The sequence below is a fragment of the Phyllosticta citriasiana genome (assembly GCF_038021145.1).
Source record: "Phyllosticta citriasiana strain CBS 120426 chromosome Unknown IWZ02scaffold_17, whole genome shotgun sequence".
NCBI classification, from domain to species: Eukaryota; Fungi; Ascomycota; class Dothideomycetes; order Botryosphaeriales; family Phyllostictaceae; genus Phyllosticta; species Phyllosticta citriasiana.
In genome coordinates, this window is record NW_027117294.1 from 413146 (window position 1) to 439595 (window position 26450).

Consider the following 26450-nt stretch of genomic DNA (forward strand, 5'->3'; position numbering starts at 1 on the left):
CAACCAACCAACCACCCAACTGCATGTCCAAAGCTTTGCGCGCTCAACTAGGTTGTACAGGAGTGAGAACTACCTACCCGGAGTAGTCGGACAAGTAGCCAATCAGAACGGCCCGTGGCAGCACGCTGTACGCGGCGGCGCCAAAGCGAGGGATGGTTGGGCTGGGCTGGGCGGTTGTGGAGGTGCTGCCGCTGTGGTTGGTTGGTTGGTTGCGTGGTAGTGATCCGTCCATGGAGGAGCGGGGGTAGGGAGGGCTTCAGCCACAGATGACGTTGTTGGCACGACCTACATGTGGATGTATGGAGCAGTCAATTGCTTGCTGCTCTTCAACACAGACCAGACGACGTTGGTCTGATTCGAAGCAACCAGTCGGGAATTCCAATGCAATCCACAGAGAGCCCGTTCAGGAATAGCGCTGGCGTGCCAACTACAAAGCGAATGCGTGCTTGGGGGGATATTTCGTCATCGGTACGACATGGGGAAGGTGTGGCTTGAAAGTGGCAGCAGCAATCCTGCCAGTCAGTCAGTCAGTCAGTCAGTCATGATGGACTTCCTTGAATGGACTAGGCAATGTGCGGTAGGTACATAGTCTCCTCCTCATAAAGAGCCGTCGTTGTGCTCTACCTGCGTGCAATCTCCACCACCTACCTACCTACCTACCTACCTACCTACCTCGCTGCTCTGACATCGACTTCTGCCGACTACCACATACTCGATTCCTGTATACACGTCTGTCGAATAAACACTTGACCGTCACAACTGTCTGTCATCATGGCTACTCTTCACTGTACGCTCTCCCTTCTTCCACATGCATCATCCATCCATCCCTTCGCCCCAACCTCGACCTCATCCCGCCCACCACAACCCCAGCACAGCGCCCCTACTAACACCAACCCTCACTCCCAACAGACCTGCCCCCCGTAAAGCCAAGTGCCATCGCCTTCGGCACCGCATACACGCACGCCATCTCGCTGGCGGTGCTGGGCCCAGTCTTCGGCTCGGCGTACCGCGAGGCGCAGCGCGCCAACACCAAGGAAGAATTCTTCCGCAGCAAGGAGACGGCGACGGCGGCGGCCAGCTGGGGCAGCAGCGTGCTGGGCGGCGTCGTGCAGACGTACGGTGTCGCGGCGCTCATCAATGCTACTGGTACCCTCAGCTACAAGGGCGCTGCGTACCTGGGTAGCTTGGTGTTTTTGGCCAGTTCGGGCCCGTCGGTGAGTTTTCTTAATTTTGATGTTGGTTTGTTGCTCTGTGGATGGTTGCTGATGCAGTGTTTTGTCTGCGCGCAGTTGATTTCGGCCTTCATTACTGAGAAGCGTCCGCTCGACACCATTGCCGTCGGCACCGTCACGCGCCTGGCCGAGACGGTCGGCCTCAGCTTGATCCTGACGTACTGGGGCACGCGCACCAACCCCTTTGACTAGATGATTGTTGCGTCGAGGAGAAATATCAAGGCAGGACACCGGCCAAGATGGAAGTAGTGGGGACCTACAAGGGTGGTCGTGAGTGAGTGAGTGAGTGAGTGGGTCTGGGATTTGCGGCCGGCGTTGTATCAATATCAGGGAACACATGCGATTGTCGATTCAAGATTGCCATGGCCGACGGGATGCGGTTTGCTGCTTTCCTTGTTGGTGACGATCCACGGCGAAATGCTGCTTTGCTCCAGTCTCCACGTCACTCCTTCCTTGCTTCTGAATTGAAATCACTCGTTGTTCACCTTGACGTCATGGCTCAACCAGCTGGGCAGCCCGCCACGCACGCCCGCCGCGGCGTGCAGGAGGAATCAATCAACCAATGAATTCAGGATTCAAACACTCCCGCAACTCATTCCTCATTCACACTAACCTCTGCTGCCTCGCCGCGTGCTCATACTAGGTTGGCATGCCATGCCATGCCATGCCGTCGGCAGGATGCCGCAGCATCGGATCCCTTCCTCCCGCACCGCAACCTACCCACCAACAAAGCTAACCCTGAGTCGCGGTTGGCTGGCAAAGTCGGCGACGCGTCATTCCAACCCAGTCCGTCACCTGCGCTGACGACAGACAGACAGACAGACAGACAGCTAGACAGACAGCATAAACCGCACCGCCTCTCTCAATCGCTTGTCGAGACAAATGGCAAGGTAGGTAGGTAGACGACCGTGGTCGATTGGACATGGCCTTTTGACGCGGTGCTTTGCACACCCACAAAGCAGCCGCGGCAGTGTGCGAAGCACGTGTAATGAGTGGTTTGATGCTGCAGTGCGGCTAGGCGGTCGTGAGACGGTTGTTGGGCGGACCCGAGGGGTCGTCCGTCGGTCCGTCGGTCGGTCGGTCAGATAATGCAGCGCGCACGCATGCATGGGTAGGGGACATACGTGACGTGACATGGCAATTGATCCGGGGATGGATGGATGGATACGCGGAATAGGAATAGGAGTAGATATGGAGGTAAGGAGAGAGGCACGCGAGCAAGAACCCAGGCGAGCGCGGACAGAAGAGCGGACATGGATGGGCATGGGCATGGGCTTGGGATGGCTGCCCGGCAGATGAGATGGTGGCGACATACGAGAAGTAGAAGGGAGAGATTTGGAGGAAGAGGCAAGTCTCACTGCCTACCATGGAAATTAGAGGACAAAGCAATCGCTCGTGGCGTGATGGGGTTAAGGCTGTGCTGCTGTGCTGCTGCTGTGCTGGAGTCTACTACGTCTACGTTTGAGTCTGACCTGCGTCCCCCAGCGCAATCCAATGCAGAGCCGTCCAAATTAAATAAAAAATAAAAAATAAAAAAATAAAAAAACAAAAAAATAAAAGATAAAAATAAAAAAGCAGGGCATGGCGCACCGCACAGCCGGCCTGCCCGTCTGCGGAACTCCTTTTCTCGCTTCGCTTCGCTGCCGGGCCCGTATATAACCAACATGCCCCAGCCGCCATCACCCAACTGAATGCTCCCTCCCCTTCCTCTAGTCCTCGTCTTCGCCCAACATCGCTGACTGACTGACTCCTTTTTGTCTGTCTTGCCCTGCGACCCCCCCGGTCGATTATACAGTCACGCAGTCCCCGCCGGCACCAACCAAACATCATCCTCTGCAGATGCCGAGTTGCACCCCCCCGCGGCTCCCACCACCGACGACTTTTCCGTGGACTACGACTACGCCTTGAGCACCGCCGCCGCCATTCTTCGCCGTTGCTGATCCACGCAACGCGATTCCTGATCCAATCCCTATTTCTAATCACGGTTGCGACTGCGGTGAGACGACACTGCTGCGTCGTTCAGTCGTCGCGACGGGAGCAATTGTTGGTTGGCCGCCATCGCCGGAAAGCGAAAGCCGGACCGACTGTTGTCATCCGTCCTTCCCATGGGCTGAGATATACCCATCGCCAAAGGCCTTGACTCCGAATCCAATTCTGCGCCCTCTTCTTCCCACGGCTATTTGCAGCAGCTTAGCTGGTTTTCCAAGGATCTGCCAGGGCCACTGTCGTTGATCGGCCCTTTTGGTTTTCTTGTTCTCTTGAAACCTGTTGTTGGCGACCTGAGAACCTGAACCCGAACCTGAACCTGAACCTGAACCTGAACCGGGGAAGAAGGGAAGACATCACACGACACGTACGGCGCCACCGCACCACCTCTTCTCCAAACTCCAACCTCCAACCTTTCTCGTCACCAAACCCAAGCCTCCAATCCACCAACACACCCGCCACCAAAATGCCTCCATGGACCTACCTCCCCGCCCTTCCCCCCTCAACCCCAATGCCCGCCCACAAATCCAAAATCTGGACAGGCAAGAAGACGCTCTCGCCGCCGCCGGTCGATCACCACCACGCGCAGGACCGGCACGGGCAGCAGGACGAGGGTGAGCACCACCACCATGGCGCTGAGCAGGAGCCGCGCAATCAGCAGCGCGCGCCGCCTGGACAGCGGGGCGATGCGCATGGTAATGAGGGGCGGTGAGATGATGTTGGTTTTGGGGATGGGGTTGAGAGGATTGAGAGGATGGCATTGGATGCAGGAAAAGAAAAGACGTGTGCATTGATGAGCAATTGCTGCTGCCGTTGCTGCCCGCGCGATGTGATGCTCAGGAGAGATCCGAGGAGAGAGAAGAGATGAGATGGAATGGGAGGCGTCGAGCCGCGTGCGTTGCGTCGATTGGATACCTACCTAACCTGTACTGCGACGCAGCCACCTGTCAGCCATCTCGCCATCGCTCGCTGAGGAGTGAGCGAGTGAGCAAGTGAGTGGATGAACAAACGAACGAGTGACTGAGTGAGCCTTAAGTGGATGAAAGAGAAGAAAAGAGAAGTGAAGACGACGAAAGATATCTATCAGCGTTTAAGCATTTGAATGGAAAGAGATTTGATGTTTTTAATTACTTGCTTTTACCTACCTATCGACCTACCCATATTGCACGCACGCACGTACGCACACGTGCACCTTGGCGGCATGTGTAATCCACCTCATCTACCTGATCTGCCTGCTTTCTTTCTTACTCACACATATTGTGTTGTGGAGTCCTATGCTCTGCTCTGCTCTGCTCTGCTCTGCTCTGCTCTGCTCTACTTCACTCAATCATCAACTACATCAAGCATTTCATAAAAGCCTCACATAAGCATCTTCAAAAGCAGCATCATCATCACATCATCTCTTAATCCACAGTCGAATTGAGCGCTAGTCCTTCGCACATGTACCTGATAATTAACTATTTCCCATCTCTCCACCTCCTTGGAGTTATTAGATGCTTGCCTTGCACATGCATCACCGTATGCTCACCTCCTGTCGTCTCCGAATGCATCGCTGTATACGCAACGACCATCCCAAACCAGATCCGGAAGCCAGCCATTCATTCATTCATTCTTCCTCATTGATCACCATGTACAAGCTCTCGTTTTCTCGCCCAGCCCTTTGTTCTTGTACCGTACTGTACCTCCCTACCTTCTCAACGCAGAGTACCCCAGCCCAACCCAACCCAACCCAGCCCAGCCCAGCCCCAAAACCTCGCTCTCAAACGCACTCAGTTGCTCTCCCCATCTCACTGCCTTTGTCTGTCCAATGCAAGCAAGCCGTCTGTCTGTCAGCTGCCTGTCTACCAGCTACGATATAGTAGCCAGCCGCCGCCGCTCATTTACCAATCAAGTGCAAAACAGCATGGATGCGTGCACGCCTCAAGGTCGCAGTGGAGCTGTAGTCGCGGCACCCAAGAGCAAGAAAGTATGAGGACGAGAAAGAGAAAGAGGAAGAGGAAGAGGAAGGAAAGGAAAAGGGGAAAGAGGAGAAGGAGGGAATTCGTTCCTTTTGCTCTCTTTCACATCGTTGATGATGTTGATGTTGTTGGTGTTGTTGATGTCAAATGGAAGGGGAAAGGGAAAGAGGATGGGTTGATTGCATCTCTGCTTTTCTCTGGCTGCAGACAGCAACGACAAAAATGACAGCCAAGCGAAATTTTGATGGCCGACAATCCATCAGCCCGTCAGAGTCGTGGTGCGGTGAAGCAGGCAGCGAGATCCGACACGATTCGACGAAGGAAATGGAGCTTTCAGATACTGCAAACATGTTAGCCACACCTCCAAAGGAGTCCAAGGATCGGTAGAGCAAAAGGCAAGGCGGAAGGAAAATCAGTTGGTGAATGGAGAAGAACATCAGGCTCGAGGTAGGAACGTAGCAAAGAAACCACATACGACGACCAAACCTCCTCCTTGACCCTGATCTGCTTGCCAGCCGGCGTCGCAGGGCTCCCGCCATGACGCGCCGCCGCTGGACCGGCGGGGCCAGTGCGCTGCTTCTGCTGCTTCTGCTGCTTCTGCTGCTTCGTGTTGACAGCTTTGGCATTGGTCTTGACTCTGGACTTGGGTGTCGAGGTCGCCGTCGCCGTCTTCTTGCGCGCCGGCTGCGCGTAGTCCGAGTCGCTGGCGTGGTCGCCCGAGTCGCCGTCATCGCTGTTGAGGAAGGGCCTCTTCTTGCCTTTGCCCTTGTTCTTAGACGGCGGCGGAGGCAGCGGAGCCTGCTGCTTCGACTTGGGCTGCGGCTGCGGTTGAAGCTTTTGCTTTTGCTTTTGCTTCTGCGGGGCCTGATACGGCGGTTGAGGAATGGGCACGCGCGCGGAAGCCGACGCAGAACGAATGGGCGGAAGAGGCGCAGAGTTCAGAGCAAGCGCGTGATCGCGCATCTCGGCGTCGTCGATGGGCTTGCACAGCAGGTTCATGCGGGAGCCGTTGCCGTTGACGCAGCGGGCGTTGATCCACTCGCGCAAGCTGAGGCCGAGCTCGCTCGTCGTGTCGGCGGCGCAGCGGGCAGCGACGCCGTTAAGCGGGCTGCGGCCGAGACGCAGCATGAAGCGCGTGTTCTTGATTTCCTCCTTGGGAAGACGCTTCATGGCTTCGGTCAGACAGAACAGAAAGTCGGAGCCGTGCCACTCCTCCTCGCGCATCTTGCGCAGTGTGATGGACTGGTAGACTTCGGAGCCGAGGACTTTGGTGCGCCGCGGTCCTTGGTTCTTGACTTGCCGTTCTAGCTCGGCGTTCTCATTCATGATGTTGATGAGCTTGCGGCTGACCCAGGCGATGGCTTGTTTGCGGTCCTCGGTTGAGATCAGATCAGATTCGATTGGGCTGTAGTCTTGTTCGGGCTCTCGCAGACGAGACGGGCGCAGGAGGACGAGGAAAGTTTTGAGGTACTTGAGTGGGTCGGCTTGAAGCAGCTCGTTGGGCGGCTTTGGCATTCTTGGATGAGTGGCGGAGTAGATGCATGCGACTGGCTCCGAATGACCATCCATCAAAATGTGGTTGTGGTACTCGGGAGCCATGTTGGTGGAGTTGACAGTGACGTTTTGTGCAGTGTTCTGGAGTGAGCCAGAAGATGGGACGAGTGAAGATATTTATGCCCCGGGCACTTTCGCAGTGCCGCCGTCTCTAGCAGCCAGAAAGGCAAGGCACGTGCGACTTCATGATGCTCACTGTGTCGATAGTACAAGAGAGCTTGAATGCTTCAAGACGCCCAAGACTTGAGTGCTCCCTATCACATCCGTAGTCAGTAGCTTTAACGCTTCATGTCTTTCAAGATTTTCAGTGCTTCGTAGCTTTCTGTGCTCAAGCTACTAGAAAGCTTGTAGTCCCCACGTCTTTCTATCCTCTCAGGACTTGGGGTCCCTCAGTGAAACGACTTTTCCTATTTAGCAAGTCAGCCTGATGAAAACGACATGTGTGTCCAAGTTGAAAGTCCGCAGCACATCAGCCATAAAAGATCAAGATGACCAAGCTTGGAGAGGGCTGCCACGCAAAAAGAAAAAGCATGCTTGAAAGCTCAACTCTCTCAGCGAAGTCTCAAAATAAGAGCAGGGAAGAGATTGAAGAAAGAAATCTTTGGTGTATGTCTAAATACAGAACAAATTATCAGCCACCGCAGTTTGAAACATTTAAACTCATAGTGTGGTGTCTTTGCCATCAACTCCAGCAAGCAGGAGAGCGGAGGTATTCCTTTTCTTTTCCAAGACAGCCAGCCCAATGGCGCCCTCCAAAACGCCAGCCCAATGCAACGAGAAAGGCAATTATCTCTACATTCCCAAGAACATCATCATGCGCGTCTTGACAGCCTCCCAGCTGTTAAGCTTGGGGCGGACGTCGAGGTAAAAGTTGAGGCTTTTGCCGGGCTTGCCCTCGTTTTTGCCCGAGTAAAAGTCAATGACGTATTCGACCTGCGTTCCGCAACGGTCTACAATCCAGTCGTGGCGGTCGAAGGGGGCCTGGTAGCCGAGGAGGGTGTTGAGGCGGGCTCTCGGGGTGAGCTTCTGCGAGTTGCCGCTAAAGGAAACAAGTTTGGGGCCGCCGCAGCTGTGTCAAGTCAGATACAATAGACGCGAGAGGTGGACGTGTGGACCTACGCATCAGAGCCCCTGCCAGCCTCCCACTGCTTTATCTCCTTCCATGCGCGCTCATTGACGGCGTTGTGGATGGGGACGATGGAGTGGAGGTCCTCGGCGCGGGGATCAAAGTTCTTCCTCTTCATGGCATTGAAGAACATTTCCTCGGACGGGTATATCCAGTTGCCACTCGACTTGTCCGCGCCAGACTCTTGCTCGTTATTCGCCGGGCCCGCCGCAGCCTTGGCTTCGGGGAACGACCGCGGAATGGTCGATATCTCTCGCTCCTGGCTCAGCCCCAAGGCCCCGAGGACCTTGGAGCCCGTCGTTTGCGCCGGAACGCTCTGGTCCAGCTTGGAAGAATCGCATCCCGGGTCGGCGGGCTTAGGGGGAGCTGCGGGGACTGGATGCGGTGGATGTTGGTCGGACTGCTGCGAGCCGGCGGCTTTGGCTTTGGCCATCCATGCCTCGCGGCTCTTGTGGTCTACCGGGCACACGCTCGGCTGTGCGTCTTCGTCGGCACCCATGGCGATGGAGGTGGGCAGTCGTCTGTCTTGTTTGCGGCGAGATGAACAATCAATTGGAGGGCGGACAAAAAAATCTCAATGACACAATGGATGCGGAAATGCGGAAATAAGCAGCAGCCAGGCGCCAAGCTTTGGCCAGGGCGAGATCCCGGACGCAGGCGACGGACGCCAGGGTCCGCCCGTTAGCTGCAGCGGGACCAGGACCGTTGACCCCTCGACGTTACAATTGTTGCCCGCTTCTCTGCCACCTTTCTCAACACCACGCTGACCACCAAGCCCAATCGCCATGGCCGACTCCCTCATCTACCGCGCGAGCACCACTGCTCCGGTCAATATCGCCGTCATCAAGTACGCCGAAATCCCATTCAATGAACCACAATTGCTAACGGTGACGTTCCAGGTACTGGGGCAAGCGGGATCCCAAGCTCAACCTTCCCACCAACTCGTCCCTCTCCGTAACGCTCTCGCAAGCCGACCTGCGCACACACACGACGGCGTCCTGCAGCGGCAGCTACACAGGCCCGGACACGCTGCTGCTCAACGGCGCACCGCAAGACGTGTCGGGAGCCCGCACGCAAGCCTGCTTCCGGGAGCTGCGAGCTCTGCGCAACGCGCTCGAGGCCAGCGACGCAACGCTCCCCAAGCTCTCGACGTTTCCTCTGCGCATTGTGTCGGAGAACAACTTCCCCACGGCGGCCGGGCTGGCCAGCAGCGCGGCAGGGTTCGCAGCGCTTGTGCGCGCCATCGCCGACCTGTACGCGCTGCCGGCGTCGGCGACCGAGCTGTCGCGCATCGCGCGCCAAGGATCAGGGTCAGCGTGCCGGTCGCTCTTCGGCGGGTACGTGGGGTGGGAGAAGGGCAGCCTGGACGACGGCAGCGACAGCCTGGCGTATGAGGTGGCGCCGGCGTCGCACTGGCCGCAGATGCGCGCCGTGATTCTGGTCGTCAGCGCGGCAAAGAAGGGCGTTAGCAGCACGACGGGCATGCAGGCGACGGTCGCCACTTCGAGCCTGTTCCCGGCGCGCGCAAACGAGACGGTGCCGCGGCGCATGCGCGAGATGGAGGACGCGGTGCGCAACCGCGACTTTGAGGCGTTTGGAAAAGTCACCATGAAGGACTGCAACGGCTTCCACGCCACCTGCCTCGACACGGAGCCGCCCATCTTCTACATGAACGACGTGTCGCGCGCGGCGGTGCGCGCCGTCGAGTGCATCAACGAAGCCGCCGGCAAGACGATTGCCGCCTACACATTCGACGCGGGCCCCAACGCCGTCGTCTACTACCTTGCGGAGCACGAGGCGGAAGTTGCTGGCATCTTCAAGGCGCTGCTGGGCGACCGGGACGGCTGGATGGGCAGCAGGGGCGCCAGCGTGCAGGAGAACAAGGACGGCGTGGCAAAGATTGACGACAAGGCCGCCACGACGCTCAAGGAGGGCGTCAGCAGGGTCATCTTGACGGGCGTGGGCGAGGGCCCGATCAGCGTGGAGAGCCATTTGATCGACGACAAGGGCGAGGTCGTCAAGGCATGACCTTGACGAACAAAACAGAACAGTCCAAGACAGCGTGATGTCACATTAGCCATTTCCTTCCCCTTCTCCCTTTTTCGTCCCTCGACTTCTGATCCTGCGCGGTTCTAGAAGCAAAAACATACACACGCAAAAGATGTAGCAGTCTGGTAGTAATCAGACATTCTGTCCCAAATCAATGAAGCTGGTAGACATGGACTTTTCGAGACGACACCATGATTATTCCATTGCCTTGCTTGCCTTTCTCCGCTCAAGTAAATGATTCAGGACCGAGCACGGCAAGCAGAAAGCAAGCAACGATTGATTAGAATTAGATAAGTAGGCGTGTAGATACGCGAATACAGAGGTGATTGGGTAGGTAGGTAGGACAGTAGGGGGGTACCTAGCGTTGGGAATCCTCGACGATGACGATGATAGCCTGACTGATTGACTGACTGACTGACTGACTGACTGGCTGGCTGGCTGACTGGCTGGCTGGCTGAATGGATGTGTGTGATGAACGCCGCACGCACGCTGCTAATGCCCAGTATCCTTGAATATGCCGGCAGAAAAGGGGGAAGAGAAAGAGAGGCAGGAACCGAGGGAGGGAGAGATGTGTTGCATGCGTGCGTGTGCGTGCGTACGTGGGTCTCTTGAAAAAGTTACATCAGGCCGAATGCTTGGAGTATGGAGATGGAGATGGAGAGGTCTAAGACGGCGCGGCGTATGGCAGCAGAACAAGACCAAGGAACACAACGGAGCGTACGGATTGGGGCAAGGCAGAGAAGGGTTGCAGCAGGCAGGCAAACAGACAGCCATGAAATAAAGTCCATGCTCAGAGAACGCCTCAAGACACCAGGACGAGCACCAGACCAGACAGAACGACGGATATAGGTACTGTGTATACAAGAAGAAGCAATTGCTTACGACAACGACAATGACAACGCTGCGTCTCCCAAACGCCCTGCCTGCACGCAAACCAACACCTCATCGCCTAGCATACCCGAAGCTCGCCAGGCGCTCGCACGACGGCATGGGCAAATCGCGCGCCTGCCTCAGCTTCTCCTCGTCGGTGAAAAACCAGCCCTTTGCGGCCAAAAAGAGGTCATTTTTCCGAGCATACTCTGCATCACACTCGAGATTGAGCTTGCGCATGTAGCGGCCCTCGGCCTCGCGGTCGAGCTCACGCAGCTTGCGCGCCGAAAGGTCTTCGATTTCGTGTGGGTTGACAAAGTAGTTGATATGCAGGCGCTCCGAGACGCGCTGGTGCGTGTGCGGCGGCACGGGCGAGTCGAGCCGGATCGAGGGGCCCGGCGTGCCTGTGCCGGTGCCGGAGAAGAGCGAGGAGAGCAGCGGCACGATGAAGAGGAGGAGGAGCGGGAGGAGGGATTGCAGTGCGCTGCCTAGGCTGGGGGCTGGTTCGGCTGCGTTGGCAGGTCGTCGCCGCATGCGTGGGCCGCCGAATTGGTGCACGCGTACGCCGGGGCCGCCGTTGAGGTTGAAGACGAAGCCGGGGCCTGTGTCGAAGATGCCAGGACCGCCTGAAGCCAAAGTGTTAGATTATCAAACGTGAGTTGAGGATTGTCGGCTTACCAAATGGTCCTCCAAAGCCACCGCCAAAGAACTGCCTAAACATTTCTTCTGGCGATATCTCTTCCTCAAACATTGGTCCACGCGGACCACCACCTCTTGCTCTGAAGCCGCTGAAGGGCGATTCTGCCGACGCGGAGGCTCCGCCGCCGAACCTGTTGTCCGGATCACCGCCAAACTTGTCATACTTTTGCTTCTTGTCCGGGTCTGAAAGCACCTGGAAAGCGCGGGACACCACTGCCACTGCAAGTTAGCCATCCAATGTTCAACTCCACGAACCTAATAGACGAGCAATCCCCCAACCCAAACAGGACAGCAACAACTTACTCTTGAAAGCCTCGTCCGCACCCTCATACCCATTCTTATCCGGATGCGTGAGCAGGCTGAGCTTGCGATATGCCTTTTTTATCTCGCCGTCGGAGCAGGTAGCGCGGCGCTCCTCCAGCCCCAAAATCTCGTAAAACGCCGTCGGGCTGCACCGCTTGATGCGCAGCACCGCCGCCTTTTGCTCCACCGTGTACGCCCGCCCGGCACTCCCGTCGTGGTGCCCGCCGCGGTTGCGCGCTTCGCCGTTGGCGCCGTTGGCGTTGGCGTCGGCGCCTGATGCTTTGGCCGACATGTGGAGAGGGGGAAGGCGGGGAGGGGGAGAGAATGAGGCGAGACGGTTGGTGCGTGGTTTGTTGCGCGCAGGGCGACGTGGTTGGTTGGTTGGCTGGCGGGTTGGCTGGCTGGTCGGTAGTGCGTGGTGTTGTTGGCGTTGGTGGAGGAAGAGGCGCGGGGCCCCAGACCTATCTATTGACGGGAATGCTGAATGCAGAGAGCGGTGGCCTGGCCGTAGATTGGTAGGAGAGCGAGGCGAAGATGGACGAGGTGGATGGGTCAGTCGGGCGTGAAAGGAACAGCCGACGTCAACGTGGACGGCGGTTGCGTGTTGTTGATGGTTACCGTATCTTTCTTTTGGTGTTCTGTTCTAGCGTGTCCGGTCCGCTTCAGCCGCCCTGGCAGCACGCACCGGACTGGCTCACCGCCCGCCTGTTGTGTCGGCTCGGCTGCTCTGCTCTGATTGGCCAACGCCGCATATGACGAAAGTCCACAGTGCCTCTCTGATGCTCGTCGCCGACAACAACTACACCCACCACACGACCAGCCAACATGAGCTCGACTACAGACGACGCCGAGCCGCCAAAGAGTGCCGCGCAAATGCTGCGCGCATGGGGAGGTACCGATCAATGCCCAATCCAATCCACCCCAATTCATTCCAACCCAGCCTCCACCACCAGCACCAGGAAAACGCACCTGTTCCACCACCACAGCCCACCCCTCCCAATTCTCTCAACCAGCGCACTAACGCTTCTACCTACAGAGCACTCCTTCCCGCCCACCATAACCGCCGCCCTCATATTCGCGCAACACGCGCGCCCCTTCCAAACCCTCCCCATGCTCTTCCCGCCGCTGCTCCTGCTCAGCAGCTACGTCAACGTGGGCGGCTTCAAAAAAGACGCCGCCGGAATGTCGGCCGCCTGGAGCGGCGTCTACGCCGTGCTGGCTATGCGGAGGAAGCAGGTGCGTTACCTCTCAATTCACAAAAATCGCGACTCGGAAACATGACTAACCTCTTTGATCGTCCGCAGAAAATGTACGCCAAGTTCGGCGCGCGCGGTATACTGCGCGGCGTGACGGTCGGGCTGTGCGCCATCAACGTCGGCGGCGGCGGCCTGGCGTACGTGTTTGGCAAGCGGGAAGAGCAAGAGGAAGAGGGAAACGGCGGATCAAAGTAATCCTTGGCGAGGCTGGAGATGATGGCACGAGGAAGCATTACATATGGGTGGGCGCGTGGTTGAGGGCTGGCGTGGCGGGCTGCATGGCCCACTTTGTACAGTACCGATTGGGACGCGGGACGCGACGGAATGGCAAAGGGACGGAGCATTTGCAGGCGTTGTGGAGTGGACCGGCGACTGGCCGCACGCTCGATGGACAGACGTGGAGAAGCACTCCCTGGGAAATTTCATTCAGGTTTTGAATTAACCTCCTACTTGATCCACTTTCTACGGTACCTCTTGTTGGGCCAGATCGCTCCGTTGCGCGGGGCAAGTGAGTGAGTAGTGCATTACCTGCGTGCAGCTCGAAAAAGACAGCCTCCAATTCTCCACAAACGCCCGTGATGCAAACCGACTTACTTTCCCTCCCTCCAGCAAGATTCTACCCACTGCTCGTGTCCATGGCATCACCAGTCGGCACAGCAGCCGCCGCCGCCAGAGCCGCTCTCTTGGCCGCCTTCTTCTCGGCCCTAAACGCCGTAATCTTGTCCTTGAGCTCTGTGTTTGGAATCACATCCTCAATTTTGAGCGGGCTGCGGTTGAAGGGGTCGTGCGGGTCCGACAGCAAGTGGCTCTGGATGGTGCTGCGGTCGATGGTCATGCGGCTCTTGGGCAGGATGACCGGGTCCGACATCATGTCGAACAGCAGCGGGTCGAGGAACTCGTCGGGTACCTCGCCCAGGTCCGCCTCTTCTTCGTCGTCGGCGTCCTTGAACGCCTGTACCTTGGCCGCCAGCGCGTCCCACTTGGCGATTTCTTCCTCGCTCTTAAGCGCGAATCGCCGCATGATGTTGCCCGCTTTGTTGAAGTTTTCCGGCTTGTATGAGCGCCCGTCTCTTGCCACGGCGATAAGGAAGCTGTCCTTTTCCTGGAGATTGAGGTACACGTCGACGATCTCGGCAAGCATGGACTTGGCGTTGAAACCGTACTCCTGGGGATTCTCCAGCTTCAGATTTGACTGCTTCGGGCCGACCAGGGCGTCCAAGTTGTAGTCAAGCATGTCTGCCAGACGCTGCACGATTTCAGGCATCGTGAAGGAGTCGCTCAAGGCCTCAGTAAAGAGTTTAAGCATGGCAACGGTCTCGTTGGTCAGGCTCATGTAGCTCTTCGCCTTTTGCTTGGAGGATTCCAACAGCTCCTCCTTCTCCTTGCGGACATTCTCATCCAAGTGCGAGGGATCCCGGAGTTCCTTGGTGAGGTTGGTGATGGACGTGAAGGCCGAAAAGGACTCGTCAAGAACAAAGGTGACGTCGTTGAGGAGCAAGTTGACAAAGCGGACGAAAAAGTTCAAGTTGTGGTTGGCCTCTCTCTCCAGGTGCTCGCGGTAGACGGGGTTGCCCCAGATGCACTTGATGACTTGAAAGATTTCCAGGCGAATGTTGAACTTGTCGTAGAATTGAGTGTGAGCACCAGTGGATTCGCACTCTATGTAAAACTGCAGCAGAGCATGCAGCAAGTTGTCGGTCGCAAACGGCCAAGCAAAGAGCAAGTCTCCAAAGACGCCCTTGGACTTGCCGTAGTATGGCAAGGTGCCAAAGTAAAGGATGGTGACGAGGCCGGACTTGAGGTAGGGGTTCTTGATGTATGACGAGCTGCGGAGGAAGGCGATGCAGATGGTAATCAGCTCCTCGCACTGCGTCGAGGTGATGACGTGCGGCATCATGTGGGTGATGAACTTGAAGTTGTCGACCACATCCTCCAAAAAGTACTCGGGCAGAAACTTGAAGGCTTCTGGCTGCTCTTCGGGGAAAGGAAGCTTCAACTTTTGCTGTGGATATCCGGGACTCACGATGCGCAACAACCAGACTATGACGTATCTCATGAATTGCATGGCGCGGCCTTCGTTGGTTTCGTCGAGAAGAACTCCTTGCGTCGCCAATATTGTGCACTGCGCTCTCTCAATGGCGTCCTTGTACTTCTTGACGGCGTTCTCAAACGTTTGGAGCCGAGCTGGATTCTAAATTTGTGTTAGTCGTGAGGGTGCAGAGCGGGTGATGTTGTCTTACATGAGCAAACTTGTGCCTTTCCATCTCAAACTTTTCCAGCTCGCGCTCCATGTACTTGACATCCTTCTGAAGCTGAGAGGCCTTGGTCTTGATCGCCTCTGTACCGTAATGATGGGCCGCAACTGTCAAAAAGAAGCATTCGGTGATGAAGTTGTTTTCGCCGTCCAACTTCATGTCGTAAAACTCATCCGATGCACTTTGGTCTGCATTGAACTTGGTCTCCTCCCTTATGTCGACACGTGGAGATCTCTTCAAGTAGCCAATGTCGATGCGGTCAATCTTGGAAAAGGTCGAGTCCATAAAGGGGTCACACAGCCTGTCGAGAATGACGGTGACGTTGTGCATGAAGCCGTCGGACGAGACCTTCTTGGCGTCGACTCGCATGGCTCTCCTTTTGTGGTTCTTGTTGACCGTGGCCGCAAACCAATCGAGCATCTTGCTGCGCGAGTCCTTGACACGAATGAAGCGGTTAGCAACATCAAAGAGTTCGTCGTGATGAGTCGACAAGGTCATGCGGAGAGCCTTTTGAGCGTTGAAAACGACCGACTTGTCTCTGCCGCGGGCGTCTGAGAAGTACGTCAACGCCGTCTCGGCTTGGAGGGGAGACAGCTTGAAGAATGGTCCAAGTAGAGTGTCCGTCTCCAGCCTCGGGCCATCAATGTCGGAGGGCAGAAATCTAGGGGACTCTGCGAGGGCCTTGATGAGCGGAGGGTACTGCGAGACGTTCCGCAAAGCCAAGACATAACTCTTGTAGTCGTCGTTCATGTTTTTGGAAGCGAGCTCGATACTCAGCTGCTCCATGGCCCCAACCAAAGCTTCCTTGATGCTCTCATCTTCCTCGAACCGGGAGACAGCCTCGTTCAAAAAGTCATGACACAAGCCTCTGTCGTCTTCGGGATCCACCAGAAGGTGCGGAGCAAGGGGATTGGATTGCCACGAGTCTATGCCAAACATGTCGGGCATCGTCACGGCGAACATGCAATAGCTCATGCAAAGCCTCCGGGCCTCCTTCAGAACCTCGGAACGACCTGGATCATTCTTGTCTGCCGTACTCGCGCCCCGCGACTGTCTTGCTACCCGCTTCCAGCATCCGAGCAGATAGTCCAATGGCTTCTTATGGCTCGACGCCGCCTCCAAGATTGCCTGGTCCAGCACGTTGGTGTTGAGCAAAAGTGGGCTGCCGGCGTCCTCAAGATCTGACTTGACCCCCGGAAGATATGAAAGCTTGTTTCCTTGCGCATCCTGCTTGGTGCCCTCGTCCAGGGTTGCCCTAAAAATGATACTCAAGACTCTGTGCTGCCAGACCTCCAGAGGCTCCTGCGTCGCCTGTCGCGGTCGTTGTGGTGTTTCGCTCTCACTGTCGCGCTTCTGAGGTAGCGAAGGCTTTTGCGAGATGTTGGCTTTTGGTGCGGGAGAGGCCGGCTTGGGCGAGATTTGCGAGGTTGGGCTGGCGGTGGCGACCTTGGGGCTTTCGGTGGTTGAAGGTCGGGGTGCGCTCTGGTCTGTCTGGGGTGCGGCGGGGCTAGGAGACGGTGATCCTGGCGCGGCGGCGGGATCGATGGAGGACTGTGAGGCAGAAGCTGAGGGCGTGCCTCCTCCCAGCTTTGCCAGGCGCTTGTTGCGGATCTAACGAACGTGAGCTAAACACGGCGCACAGAGCGGCGGAACTAAGAACCTTGTCGGCTTCGGATTGCGCGTCAGACATGATGATCTAAATGTCGGATTGTAGCAATGGTGGGGAAGAAACGGCGTGGGAGGGCAAGGGCAGCGGTAGAGCGAACGCGTGGTTGATGGCAGTGGGAGGTTTGGACGTGGGAGTTGAGCAAGCAACCCACGTCGGCGATGATGGGTGGGTGGATGCTAACCTAAGGTCAGCTTGCCCGCGGGAGCGATGATGTATTGACCCGAGCACCCGTGCGGCAGCATCCAAAGCCAGCCCACTTTGCAGGTCGCGCTGTTTGTTATCGCTGAGCTTATACGACCTGGAAAGCAGACGGCACTTTCAACTATCTGTCTAAAAAGATGCAGCCATAGTTGGCTGGTCGGCGCATAGGCAACGTATCTACGGTCTTTTCCAGACACCAAAAGACCGTATTCAAAATTTCCGTCTCGAAAGCGATCGACATCTCTCGCCGGGTGGACAATTTATAGCCACGGCATAGAGAGGTGCAGAGTCGAAACACGTCGAGTCGTGACAGGTTATTCTGCCATTTGTCTCCGCCATCTGAGGCTATTTCAACGACCCAGAATTACCATTTGCTTGATATCGTAGGCAGTAAGGGGTCAAGCTTTCAAACGCTTTTGCAGTCATGATCTGCGTCTGATCAGGTGCTTTTGCCGCTTGCCTCAAATTGTTGTTCACTATCGCTGCTTTGTTTTGATCCCAAGGTCCGCGCCCTTTGATATTAGCTCCTTGAGCGAATCATCTAAGAGCATTTGACCACGCACTACTTGGAAGTCCCGGGCGATTTCATGCTACATGACAAATCTGGACATGGACGACTGAAAAGTGTGTGTGGTCGCTGCATAGCGATGTGCATAGGTCACGTATGTTTTGGGGCGGGGATGAGTCCCAGGGGCATCCGAAGCAGCCCAGTGGTCGCGTGCTCGTCCATGACCAGCACAAGCTACGCAATTCCGTGAGATAGACTGCCCGTCGTCCAGGTCTCGAGTACTCTTCGTACGTAGTGAGCAGCACGCGAGCATAAAGGGTTGCAAGCGGTCAAGGCCAATGGACAGCGACGATCAGGCGTGGGCGAGCTTGAGCAAATGAACACAGAGCCAGGCGTACCCAAAACTGGGGAAGTCAATGAGTGAGAGTGCAGTGGGTCTTCAGCCTTGTCGATTGCCTCTGCTGAGGCCTGAGAGCTAAGATGCACCTGTTCCCGGAGTCCGCAACCAATGACGAGTGTCGCCGTGACGCAGGCAGCATCGTTGAGTCTGCGTCTTGTGCTCCGACGACGCGACGACGACGATGATGCAGGCGTCGAGGCTAGATTGACGCTGTGGGTTGGCCATAGCGCATGTGTTGGGGAGAGCCAAGAGCAGCACGAGAGAAGATAGAGCTCGAGCAGGCTGGGCGTGAGTGGGTGAGCAGCGGCTGCACGCGCGCTGCAGTCCGACGTGGATGCAGCAGACTGAGTGAGAATGAGTTTGAGGTGGAAATTGAAGAGGAGCAGCGTAGCTGGACTGTTATCTGTTGGTTGCTCATTCGGGGCTAGTCGAAGGGGGGGCGTTGTCGAGAAGAGGAGAGCCCAGCCCAAGTCCGAACGAAAGGCCAGCACCCAGCACCCAGCACCCAGCACTCAGCACCCTCTGCGCTCCTAGCAACCCGCTACCACCTGCACCGCACCACACTACTACCACCACCACCACCACCACCACCTCTCCCTCTCTCGCTCACAGCAATCTCTCCTCCCACACACACACACACACACTCTCTCTCTCTCTCTCTCTCTCTCTGCTCCACCTCTTCTCGCATCTCTTGCACCGCCATACCGCCAAAGCCAACCGCGCGGCCAGCTTTGACCGCTCGTCCATCCCCCCCCCCCCCCCCCCCCCCCCTTACTCCCCCATAGACGCCTTTGCGGCTGTGCTGCTGTCGTTAGCCCCAGAAAGTGCGTCGCTCCGACTTCAACCCGCCGAACCCTCAACCTCTTCTCGCAACCCCCGACCGACATCATCAACCACCCTCCTCTCCTCTCCACTCGCCACCCCATCTATCCCGTCAAATATTCTCCCGTTGACTCGTCCAGATGGCCGAGATTCGTCGCAAGCTCGTTATCGTCGGCGACGGTGCCTGCGGAAAGACCTGTCTACTCATGTGAGTTGCTCCCCCGTTTGTCGTTCTGCAACGCCCACACCGCGTGTGCTCGTCGCAAACCTCCTGATCCGACGCTGACGACCCATCTTCCACAGCGTCTTCTCTAAGGGCACTTTCCCCGAGGTCAGCTCCATCCCCTACGCCTTCGCCCTTCGTTCCGCCGCCTCGCCTCGCACCATCACCTCCACCCCTCCGCTGATATGATAAACCTTCCCATCACCGTCGCTCTCGACTGCCGCTGCATCTGTCGCACGCCCGATGCTGATACCACCTCCAGGTCTACGTCCCCACCGTGTTTGAAAACTATGTTGCCGACGTCGAGGTTGACGGTAAGCACGTCGAGCTAGCTCTTTGGGATACCGCGGGTCAGGAAGACTACGACCGTCTTCGCCCTCTGTCTTACCCCGACTCGCACGTCATCCTCATCTGCTTTGCCGTCGACTCGCCCGACTCGCTCGACAACGTCCAGGAAAAGGTTCGCCTCATCGCCTCTGCCGCTGCGGCGCCCGCTAACTCGGCAACAGTGGATCTCCGAGGTCCTTCACTTCTGCCAAGGCCTCCCCATTATCCTCGTCGGATGCAAGAAGGATCTGCGTCACGACCAAAAGACCATCGAGGAGCTGCACAAAACGTCGCAGAAGCCCGTCACACCTGAGCAGGTAGGCGATACCCGCCACTTTGTTCTAAAACAGCGCTAACACGCCCCAGGCTGAAGACGTTCGCAAGAAGATTGGCGCGCTCAAGTACCTCGAGTGCTCCGCCAAGACCAACGAGGGCGTCAGAGAAGTCTTTGAGCACGCAACACGTGCCGCCCTGCTCACCCGCAAGAAGGAGAAGAAGAAGTGCGACATCCTGTAAATCGCCCGCAAGCGCACCACCCGCCACGGCTGCTTGGGGTCTAGCATGCAGAGTCGGACTTGTCCGTGGCTTTTACACACTGAGCTCTGATATCCTCGAACGAAGCTCGAATGCGAATCATGGAGTACGGTGAATGAAGACAAGCGTGGACGCTTCTCTCAGAGTTAAATGAGCCCATCCCCACATATTAGAGCTTCCTCATTCTCGGCAACCTGAGGCGTTCACATCTTGCGCTGGCTGGGGCTTTCCGTTTTTGACGACGGGCTGCTGGGGTTACTTTTTTGAGAGAGTGTGAATGGGTTGACAAGGTACATCTCTCAGGTTGGCTGAGCTACGAGTGTCATGGTCACGGATTTGAAAGTTAGGATTGCGTGTGGTCTCGTCCCATCCCTTCCTCACAGTACATCTTACGCGCCCACCTCCCACACACCCGTAATCCATCCATCCCGCGTTGTGCCTGGTCTGGTCTTTTTTTTTTTTTCTTCCTTTTTTTTTTCCTCATTTGGTCTGGCGGGGAAGGGAAACATTTGGAGGCAGCAGCTTTTATTCCACCTTTTTTTTGCTCTAGCAAGAACCGCCGTTTTATCTTCGTTGCTGAAGACTCGTCCATTTTCCCCGTCCATCCATTCTGTCCCACTCACATCCCCACCCAACCTCCCGCGACACCAACGTTTTTTCCATTGGTGTGTGTGTTGTGTGTGTGCGTTTATTTGCTGGCTTTTTTTCTTTTCTTCTTTCTTCTTTGTTTTTCCTTTTTTCATTCGTCTCCTTAACCAAGCCCCCAAACCTCTCTGGTCCATCATCTCACGTCTTTGATGTCGTCCCTATCATCTTGCTTGCGCATAGGAGGTGTAATAAATTTAAATAGGCGTCCAATCCACTTGATCCTCTTTGAAGCGTGGTTCCCATCCATCCATCCATCCGCACTGCCCGTCGCTTGGTTTGGAAAGTACGCAGTCTGTTCAACGTTCGGGCGCAACGCGCATGGCCTCTTCTGTCTCTCCTTGAGTCTTGCAATGTTGCGTTAATGCGATGATAAGGTTCTGTAGTGAGTCAGTGCGAGCCATGTTGGGTAGACGAGCGGCGGCTGTGGGTCGGTGCGGTGCGTACGACCGTCTGCCTACCGGTCTGTCTACCGGCCTGCTTACATGGTACCTGGTGCCTAACTAGCCATCGATGCACCTGTGCGGTGTCCTGTTGCCTCTCTGGCTGCATGCATATAGATTATTCCTGACGAACTAAACCACTTTCCTTGCCTACTTACTTGCTGCATCGATGCTCCTTTTTTGGTCACCCGCGGCGGACGGACGATCTTTGTGCTGTATATCGATTTGTGAGTAGGAACTTTTCTTTAGCTTTCCATCGCCTTGGTGTTTTTTTTTTTTTTTTTTTGTCGTCTACATCTTTTAACAATGCTTGCCGTCTCACTGTCGCTTGGTAGTCTTTTCCCATTTCGTTCTTTGCGTCATGCTGCCTGGGACAAGAGCTATCTACCTTTAAATACGCTCTACTCTATTCCACTGAATCCTTTCGTCTTGTCTTGCTTTTGTCCTTCTTGCCTACTCATTCCTTCCTTGCTACCGTTGCGCACTATGAACTTATGGGTTAGATAAGTGGGCATGTGGTTTGGTAGCTAGGCTATATCAAACACGTGCATGCATTCCAATTTCGCGCCGCCTCACTCCGCTGCTCCCTTCCCTCCCTCAACCATTATATGATAAATCCATCCATTTCATCTGCTGCCTTCCCTGTTTCTCTACCAGTTCCATCTAGCCCGACTTGCCTCATTCATCGCTTCGCCTCGTCTCTCCTCCTCCTCCTCCTCCTCCGCCGCCGCCGCAGTCTTAAATTTCTATCCAGTCGCGTAAAAGGGTGCTTTGTTTTCGTTGTTTTAACCATTCCACTGCCAATGCGGATCCATGGCTCATTTTACCCACGTCATCTTCTCCGCTTCTGCTGTGATTTTGGACACAGAGCACCTCAGTCCGGTCAAACCCCGCACACTCAAACCAAACCACTCCATTCCTCTCCCCAAGATTTCCCCCCATCCCATCCCATCCCATCCCATCCCAAATCCCGCCACCGCCACCGCCACCGCCACCGCCACCGCCATCTCTGCTCTGCCATGCCCTGCTTGCCCTGCCACGGCACGGCCAGCTAACCAGCCACACCCCGGCGACAAGCAGCACCCCTGTTCGCGCGCTAAACAAAGTATAGTGCACAGAGAAAGTGAGTAGGTGGCTGTGGCGCCGACCGACAGACGGACGGGAGGGTAGGGGAGGGATTGCCACAGGTACGGCTGGGGTGCTGGGATGGTGCGAGTGGGTGGGGAGGCGGTACAGCATGGTAGGTACTGTCGCGATGTGTGGTGGTATACTTCGGTATTTGCTGACTGGGGAGGAAGAGGGAGATTCGTGGGCCTGGGAGAGAAGTCGATGAAGAGTTGTGTGGTGGAAAGGCGGTTGTTGTGGAGCCTCTTGGGCGAAGTGTGTGTTGTGTAGCTGCACTCACTCCTCTCCAGACTTGTGACGGGCATCCGTCATGTAATCTGCTTTGGTAGCATGAGATGATGTGAATGGTCTATAGAGCAAGTACCCATCTCTAAATGCCAAATAAACGCTATATCCACTCCTCTAATCCTAATCAAATGCTACGACGTACCTACTCCACGCCCGCCCTCACCCTCCCACGCCTGTGCTCGCTCCACCTGGCCAAACTCTCCTTGACACCCCACCCATCCCGCAGCAAACCGCCTACCTCCTCCAGGCTCATGCCCGCAGTTTCGGGGTAGATGCGGTGCACCGTGGCCCACGCGGCGACGCAGATGGCCGCGTACAGCGCAAAGGTGCCGGCGGGCGAGAGGCCGTCCATGAGCGGCAAGAAGGTGAGGCCGACGACGAAGTTGGTGCCCCAGTTGGTGGCCGTGGCGAGGGCGGAGCCAAGAGAGCGGACGGAGAGGGGGAAGAGCCTGTTGTTGGAGTTAGCTTGTGAACGGCGACGGAAAGATGATGGTGGACGGACTCAGACTGCTGCCATGGCACGTTTCCCAGCCCCACGGCGTAGCCTGCGACGTAGATGACCATGGAGACGAGGATGATTATGGCCCACATGCCGCCCTGCGTCTGCGATGCTGCCGCCGCGCCAGTCTCTTGCTCGGGCAGGTCGAGAAAGTTGAATGAGACGCTGCACATGGCTAGCCCCACAATCATAAACGGAATGGACAAGAGCAAGATGCGGCGGCGCCCGACGCGGTCGATGCAATGGAAAGCAACGAGCGTAAACGCAAAATTGGTCACGGCAATGGACAGCGACGTTAGGGTCGGCGAGTTGAAGCCCATCATGGCGAAGATGGACGCGCTAAAGTACATGAGCACGTTGAAGCCGCACGCCTGCTGCACGCCCTGTAGCATGCACGCAATAATGAGGGCACGCTTATTTCCGCCCATGGTCAGCTCAGCGAAGCCGTCGTTGACTGCGGCGATTTTGGCGCGGAGCCCTTTGGTTGGGAGGTCCGGGTTGCGGCGGCTGCTGGCTGCTTCTTCCTCTTCGAGCACTTCCTTCTCGACGCGCCGGAGGAGCGCCTCGACGAGCCTGTCCTTGAAGTCTTGGTTTACGCCGTAGACCTTTTTGAGGACGCGGCGCGCGTGGTCCTTGCGGTTGGCTTTGACCAGCCATCTAGGCGTCTCGGGCATGAAGCCGAGCGTGACAAACTGTGTGGCTGCGGGCAGAGCACCGAGGCCTACGATCCATTTCCAGCCATGCGCTTGCATTGAAAAGATCCATCCAATCACATAGGCCACGACTTGGCCGCCGGTTATGAAAAGGCTTGAGACAACGACGAGACGACCTCTAAAGGGCGAGGGCGCCAGTTCTGAGATGTAGCTATTTGGATTGTCAGCGAGTAGTGTGGCATGCATAGAGCGGCTACATACAGAGGCACTACGAAGCTTGCGCTTCCCACTGCTATCCCAACAATGCTTCGTCCCCATATCATCCCCCAAACCGTGCTTGTGAGAGCTTGCCATAGCGCGCCCACAACGAAAAGCACGTCCGCAATCAAGATGACTCTCTTCCTGCCCCACGCATCCGCCAGTATGCCCGTCACCGGACTCGCAATCAGGGCAAAGAGGCTCGTGCAACACGTAATAAGCGACTTGTCCAGCGTTGTCAAAGGGCGGCCGGAAAGATCGGAGCCGATGCTCACGAGCGTGCTGGAAATGACACCGGTGCTGTACAAATGTCAGACAAAGCCCTCGGGTCCGTACGTCAAAAGCGTCCCTCACTCGTAGCCAAACAGGAGCCCGCTGACCCCGGCGGAAAAGGTCAGGGCCCAGATGAAGGTGCCTGGCGACACGATTTTGCTCTCGTCCAGGTCGTCGTCGCCCAGGTCCGAGGCTGCATCGCCTTCGTACTCGTCGTCCGACAGAGGGAGGCGGCCGTCGTTTATCAGCGGCTCCTGCGCGGGCGAGTCGGCGCGCAGCAGCGCCATCTCTAGCTCGAAGTCGATACGGGTCGCGATATTCGCGAGGGTTGATCAAGCGGCGTGGGTTCTGCTGCCGGTGCAGAGGCTCCGCTCATGGACGAAGAGGGTGCGGACCGTTGAGCCGGAGGAGCTGGCGCGCTCGTTGGTATGTCTGGGCGGTGGCCAGGAATATGATGAAGGACGGAGTCCGGCGGGCATGATCATCTGGGCAGCTCGGACCCTGGCTCTCCTCCACACTTTCACCCCACAACGCCTCCATATTGTTCCCCGTCCAGCACGCGAATTTGACCCTGTGATGCAGCCTTGACGAGATCGCCAGGAACTGTGCCATTTGCCGACGCGACGGCACCACATTGTACCACCCGTCCTTCCTCGACTAGACGCGAAGATTTCTTCTACGACAACCTGGGAGAATCGCTCTCCAAATTGCTTGCTTGTCCGTGGGGATTGTCAATACTGCGATTCGACGTTTCTACGTGGTCGCTTTTCCATTATGGCTCAAAGAGGACAAACATACAAGAATTCAGTCTTCAGTCCATCCACTCGTCTTCTATTATTCTATCAAAACACGGCATGTGGTCATGAACTCCCCCGTCCGTCATACAGTCTAATACAATCGTCCTCAATCGGCAAAGAATTCTCTACAACAAACCGGCCACCATCAAGCCAGCAATGTTGGCCAGCGCGACACCAGCTGTCATCTGGGCAGCAGCACCGGTGCTCGAGGTGGATGACGAACCAGTACGCGACGAGGAACCAGAGCGCGTCGTGGTGCCGGTAGCATGAGCAGCTGTCACGGCATTAGCTCGAAGCGCAAAACTTCTGGGGAATAGTTCGACTTACTGGCATTCTTGGAGACGTCGGTTGCGGTAGCCGTCGCTGCAACGACCGAAGCGCCAGCCGTCAACGACGAGCCGCCATCAGTGACGGTAATGGTCATGGAGCTCATGCCCTTGAGGTCATAGGACGTGGTAACGATGGGCACGGAGCCGCTGTTGGTCACCAAGCAGCTGGAAAAGGCGGCGCCCTGTTCCAGAGCCATCAGTAAATGTCTTCCCTCCTTCTCTCCCAAAGAATGTCAAGGAGCCTTACGGTCACGTCCGCGACATAGGAGCTGTAGCACGCATTTGCCCACGCACCGGGGCCGCCCTGGCTAATGGCGCAAGTCATGGAGCTGCCCTGCGAGCAGCCAACACTGACGGTCAAATCCACAGTGGCGCCATCGCCCGTCAGCTCCGTCTGGTAGCCAAAGGTGCTAGGGCCGATCGTCATGGTGACCGGATCCACAAAGTAGCACAGGTCGGTCGTGTCGATGTCGGCCCACGACTTGGTCCCCGTCGAAATCGAGTCCTTGCAGTCGACCTTGAGCGTCGTCAGCGACTGCTGCACCGTGATAACGGAACCCAGGTAGTCGGCCACGTCGTCGCCGTCGACGGCCGGGAAGGGAAACGAGATTTGCTTGTAGTCGTCGGCGAGGGCGACGGCCGCCGTGGCCGCTGCAAGGAAGATGGAACGCATCATGTTGGTTCGGCAGTGGTAGTGGTGGTGGTGGTAGTGATTTCTTCGAGTCGACGACAGAAGAAAAGATTCACGATACGACAGAGAGCAAACGGCGTCCCTTTTTCAAGACCCGGATGGCGGCAGCCGTTCATTTTAAAATTGCGTCGCTGGCGCCCGTCATCCTCTTTCGCGCACCATTAGACAGCGCCAGCCCAGGCAGCAAGCCCGCACGCCCGCAATCAGTGGCGCTCTAGAATCTCGTATCATGCAGTTGGAGAGGGACAAGCGCGGACATGAGGAGAATGGACTTGGGCTGGAGGTGGAAAAGACGAAAAGCCCGATCATGTCTGCGACGCTTTTTTGAGCCACGGCTGGTTCCGGACGTGGGTTGGGAGGAAGAGCTCCCTTGATCGCGGTGCGCTGTGCTGCCCTCCCCCGGTTGCATGTGTAGTGGTGGTTGTGTGGGCAGGCTAGACGCCCGGCACGCGCCACCTTTTTCGACCCTGGGCTGCC

At 56.7% G+C, this 26450-nt stretch overlaps 11 protein-coding genes across 11 annotated transcripts; 5 read left to right on the forward strand and 6 right to left on the reverse strand.

Moving 5' to 3' along the window:
• The first annotated feature begins 583 nt into the window (after positions 1–583).
• On the forward strand, positions 584–1815 carry IWZ02DRAFT_463391 (uncharacterized protein). Its single transcript, XM_066768350.1, has 3 exons — positions 584–787; positions 910–1214; positions 1290–1815. Exons 1-3 carry the CDS (start codon positions 772–774, stop codon positions 1422–1424), a joined length of 456 nt encoding a protein of 151 aa, XP_066618527.1. The 5' UTR covers positions 584–771; the 3' UTR covers positions 1425–1815.
• A 3145-nt stretch (positions 1816–4960) lies between these two features.
• On the reverse strand, positions 4961–6006 carry IWZ02DRAFT_463397 (uncharacterized protein). Its single transcript, XM_066768351.1, has one exon. The coding sequence runs from the start codon at positions 5905–5907 to the stop codon at positions 5320–5322; it is 588 nt and encodes a 195-aa protein (XP_066618528.1). The 5' UTR covers positions 5908–6006; the 3' UTR covers positions 4961–5319.
• A 1516-nt stretch (positions 6007–7522) lies between these two features.
• IWZ02DRAFT_385810 (cytochrome c1 heme lyase) lies at positions 7523–8355 on the reverse strand (the record flags this gene model as incomplete). Its single annotated transcript, XM_066765428.1, has 2 exons — positions 7523–7799; positions 7850–8355. 2 exons carry the CDS (start codon positions 8353–8355, stop codon positions 7523–7525), a joined length of 783 nt encoding a protein of 260 aa, XP_066618529.1.
• A 122-nt stretch (positions 8356–8477) lies between these two features.
• Positions 8478–9884, forward strand: IWZ02DRAFT_427201 (GHMP kinase; the record flags this gene model as incomplete). Its single annotated transcript, XM_066765914.1, has 2 exons — positions 8478–8703; positions 8756–9884. Exons 1-2 carry the CDS (start codon positions 8642–8644, stop codon positions 9882–9884), a joined length of 1191 nt encoding a protein of 396 aa, XP_066618530.1. The 5' UTR covers positions 8478–8641.
• A 963-nt stretch (positions 9885–10847) lies between these two features.
• IWZ02DRAFT_385569 (Dna-J like membrane chaperone protein) lies at positions 10848–12069 on the reverse strand (the record flags this gene model as incomplete). The annotated part of the gene is made up of 3 exons (XM_066765414.1): positions 10848–11401; positions 11454–11687; positions 11778–12069. The coding sequence occupies 3 exons, from the start codon at positions 12067–12069 to the stop codon at positions 10848–10850; spliced, it is 1080 nt and encodes a 359-aa protein (XP_066618531.1).
• Positions 12070–12541: 472 nt separating this feature from the next.
• IWZ02DRAFT_463403 (uncharacterized protein) lies at positions 12542–13469 on the forward strand. The gene is made up of 3 exons (XM_066768352.1): positions 12542–12669; positions 12814–13013; positions 13082–13469. Exons 1-3 carry the CDS (start codon positions 12603–12605, stop codon positions 13226–13228), a joined length of 414 nt encoding a protein of 137 aa, XP_066618532.1. The 5' UTR covers positions 12542–12602; the 3' UTR covers positions 13229–13469.
• IWZ02DRAFT_409675 (ubiquitin conjugation factor E4) lies at positions 13470–17134 on the reverse strand. The gene is made up of 3 exons (XM_066765702.1): positions 16949–17134; positions 15274–16899; positions 13470–15224 (listed from the first exon to the last, which is right to left on the reverse strand). The coding sequence occupies exons 1-3, from the start codon at positions 16976–16978 to the stop codon at positions 13650–13652; spliced, it is 3231 nt and encodes a 1076-aa protein (XP_066618533.1). The 5' UTR covers positions 16979–17134; the 3' UTR covers positions 13470–13649.
• A 1699-nt stretch (positions 17135–18833) lies between these two features.
• Positions 18834–20125, forward strand: IWZ02DRAFT_104517 (belong to Rho subfamily). The gene is made up of 5 exons (XM_066761304.1): positions 18834–19096; positions 19192–19219; positions 19374–19571; positions 19621–19755; positions 19805–20125. Exons 1-5 carry the CDS (start codon positions 19029–19031, stop codon positions 19952–19954), a joined length of 579 nt encoding a protein of 192 aa, XP_066618534.1. The 5' UTR covers positions 18834–19028; the 3' UTR covers positions 19955–20125.
• Positions 20126–20323: 198 nt separating this feature from the next.
• IWZ02DRAFT_463416 (uncharacterized protein) lies at positions 20324–20770 on the forward strand (the record flags this gene model as incomplete). Its single annotated transcript, XM_066768353.1, has 1 exon — positions 20324–20770. A coding segment is annotated over one exon (447 nt), but the record flags the coding sequence as incomplete, so codon positions are not given.
• Positions 20771–21390: 620 nt separating this feature from the next.
• IWZ02DRAFT_477608 (uncharacterized protein) lies at positions 21391–24681 on the reverse strand. Its single transcript, XM_066769053.1, has 6 exons — positions 24238–24681; positions 23887–24183; positions 22976–23836; positions 22767–22922; positions 22221–22374; positions 21391–21829 (listed from the first exon to the last, which is right to left on the reverse strand). Exons 1-6 carry the CDS (start codon positions 24441–24443, stop codon positions 21743–21745), a joined length of 1761 nt encoding a protein of 586 aa, XP_066618536.1. The 5' UTR covers positions 24444–24681; the 3' UTR covers positions 21391–21742.
• Positions 24682–25078: 397 nt separating this feature from the next.
• On the reverse strand, positions 25079–25958 carry IWZ02DRAFT_494464 (uncharacterized protein; the record flags this gene model as incomplete). Its single annotated transcript, XM_066770020.1, has 3 exons — positions 25079–25227; positions 25281–25464; positions 25530–25958. 3 exons carry the CDS (start codon positions 25956–25958, stop codon positions 25079–25081), a joined length of 762 nt encoding a protein of 253 aa, XP_066618537.1.
• Between the last annotated feature and the right edge of the window lie 492 nt (positions 25959–26450).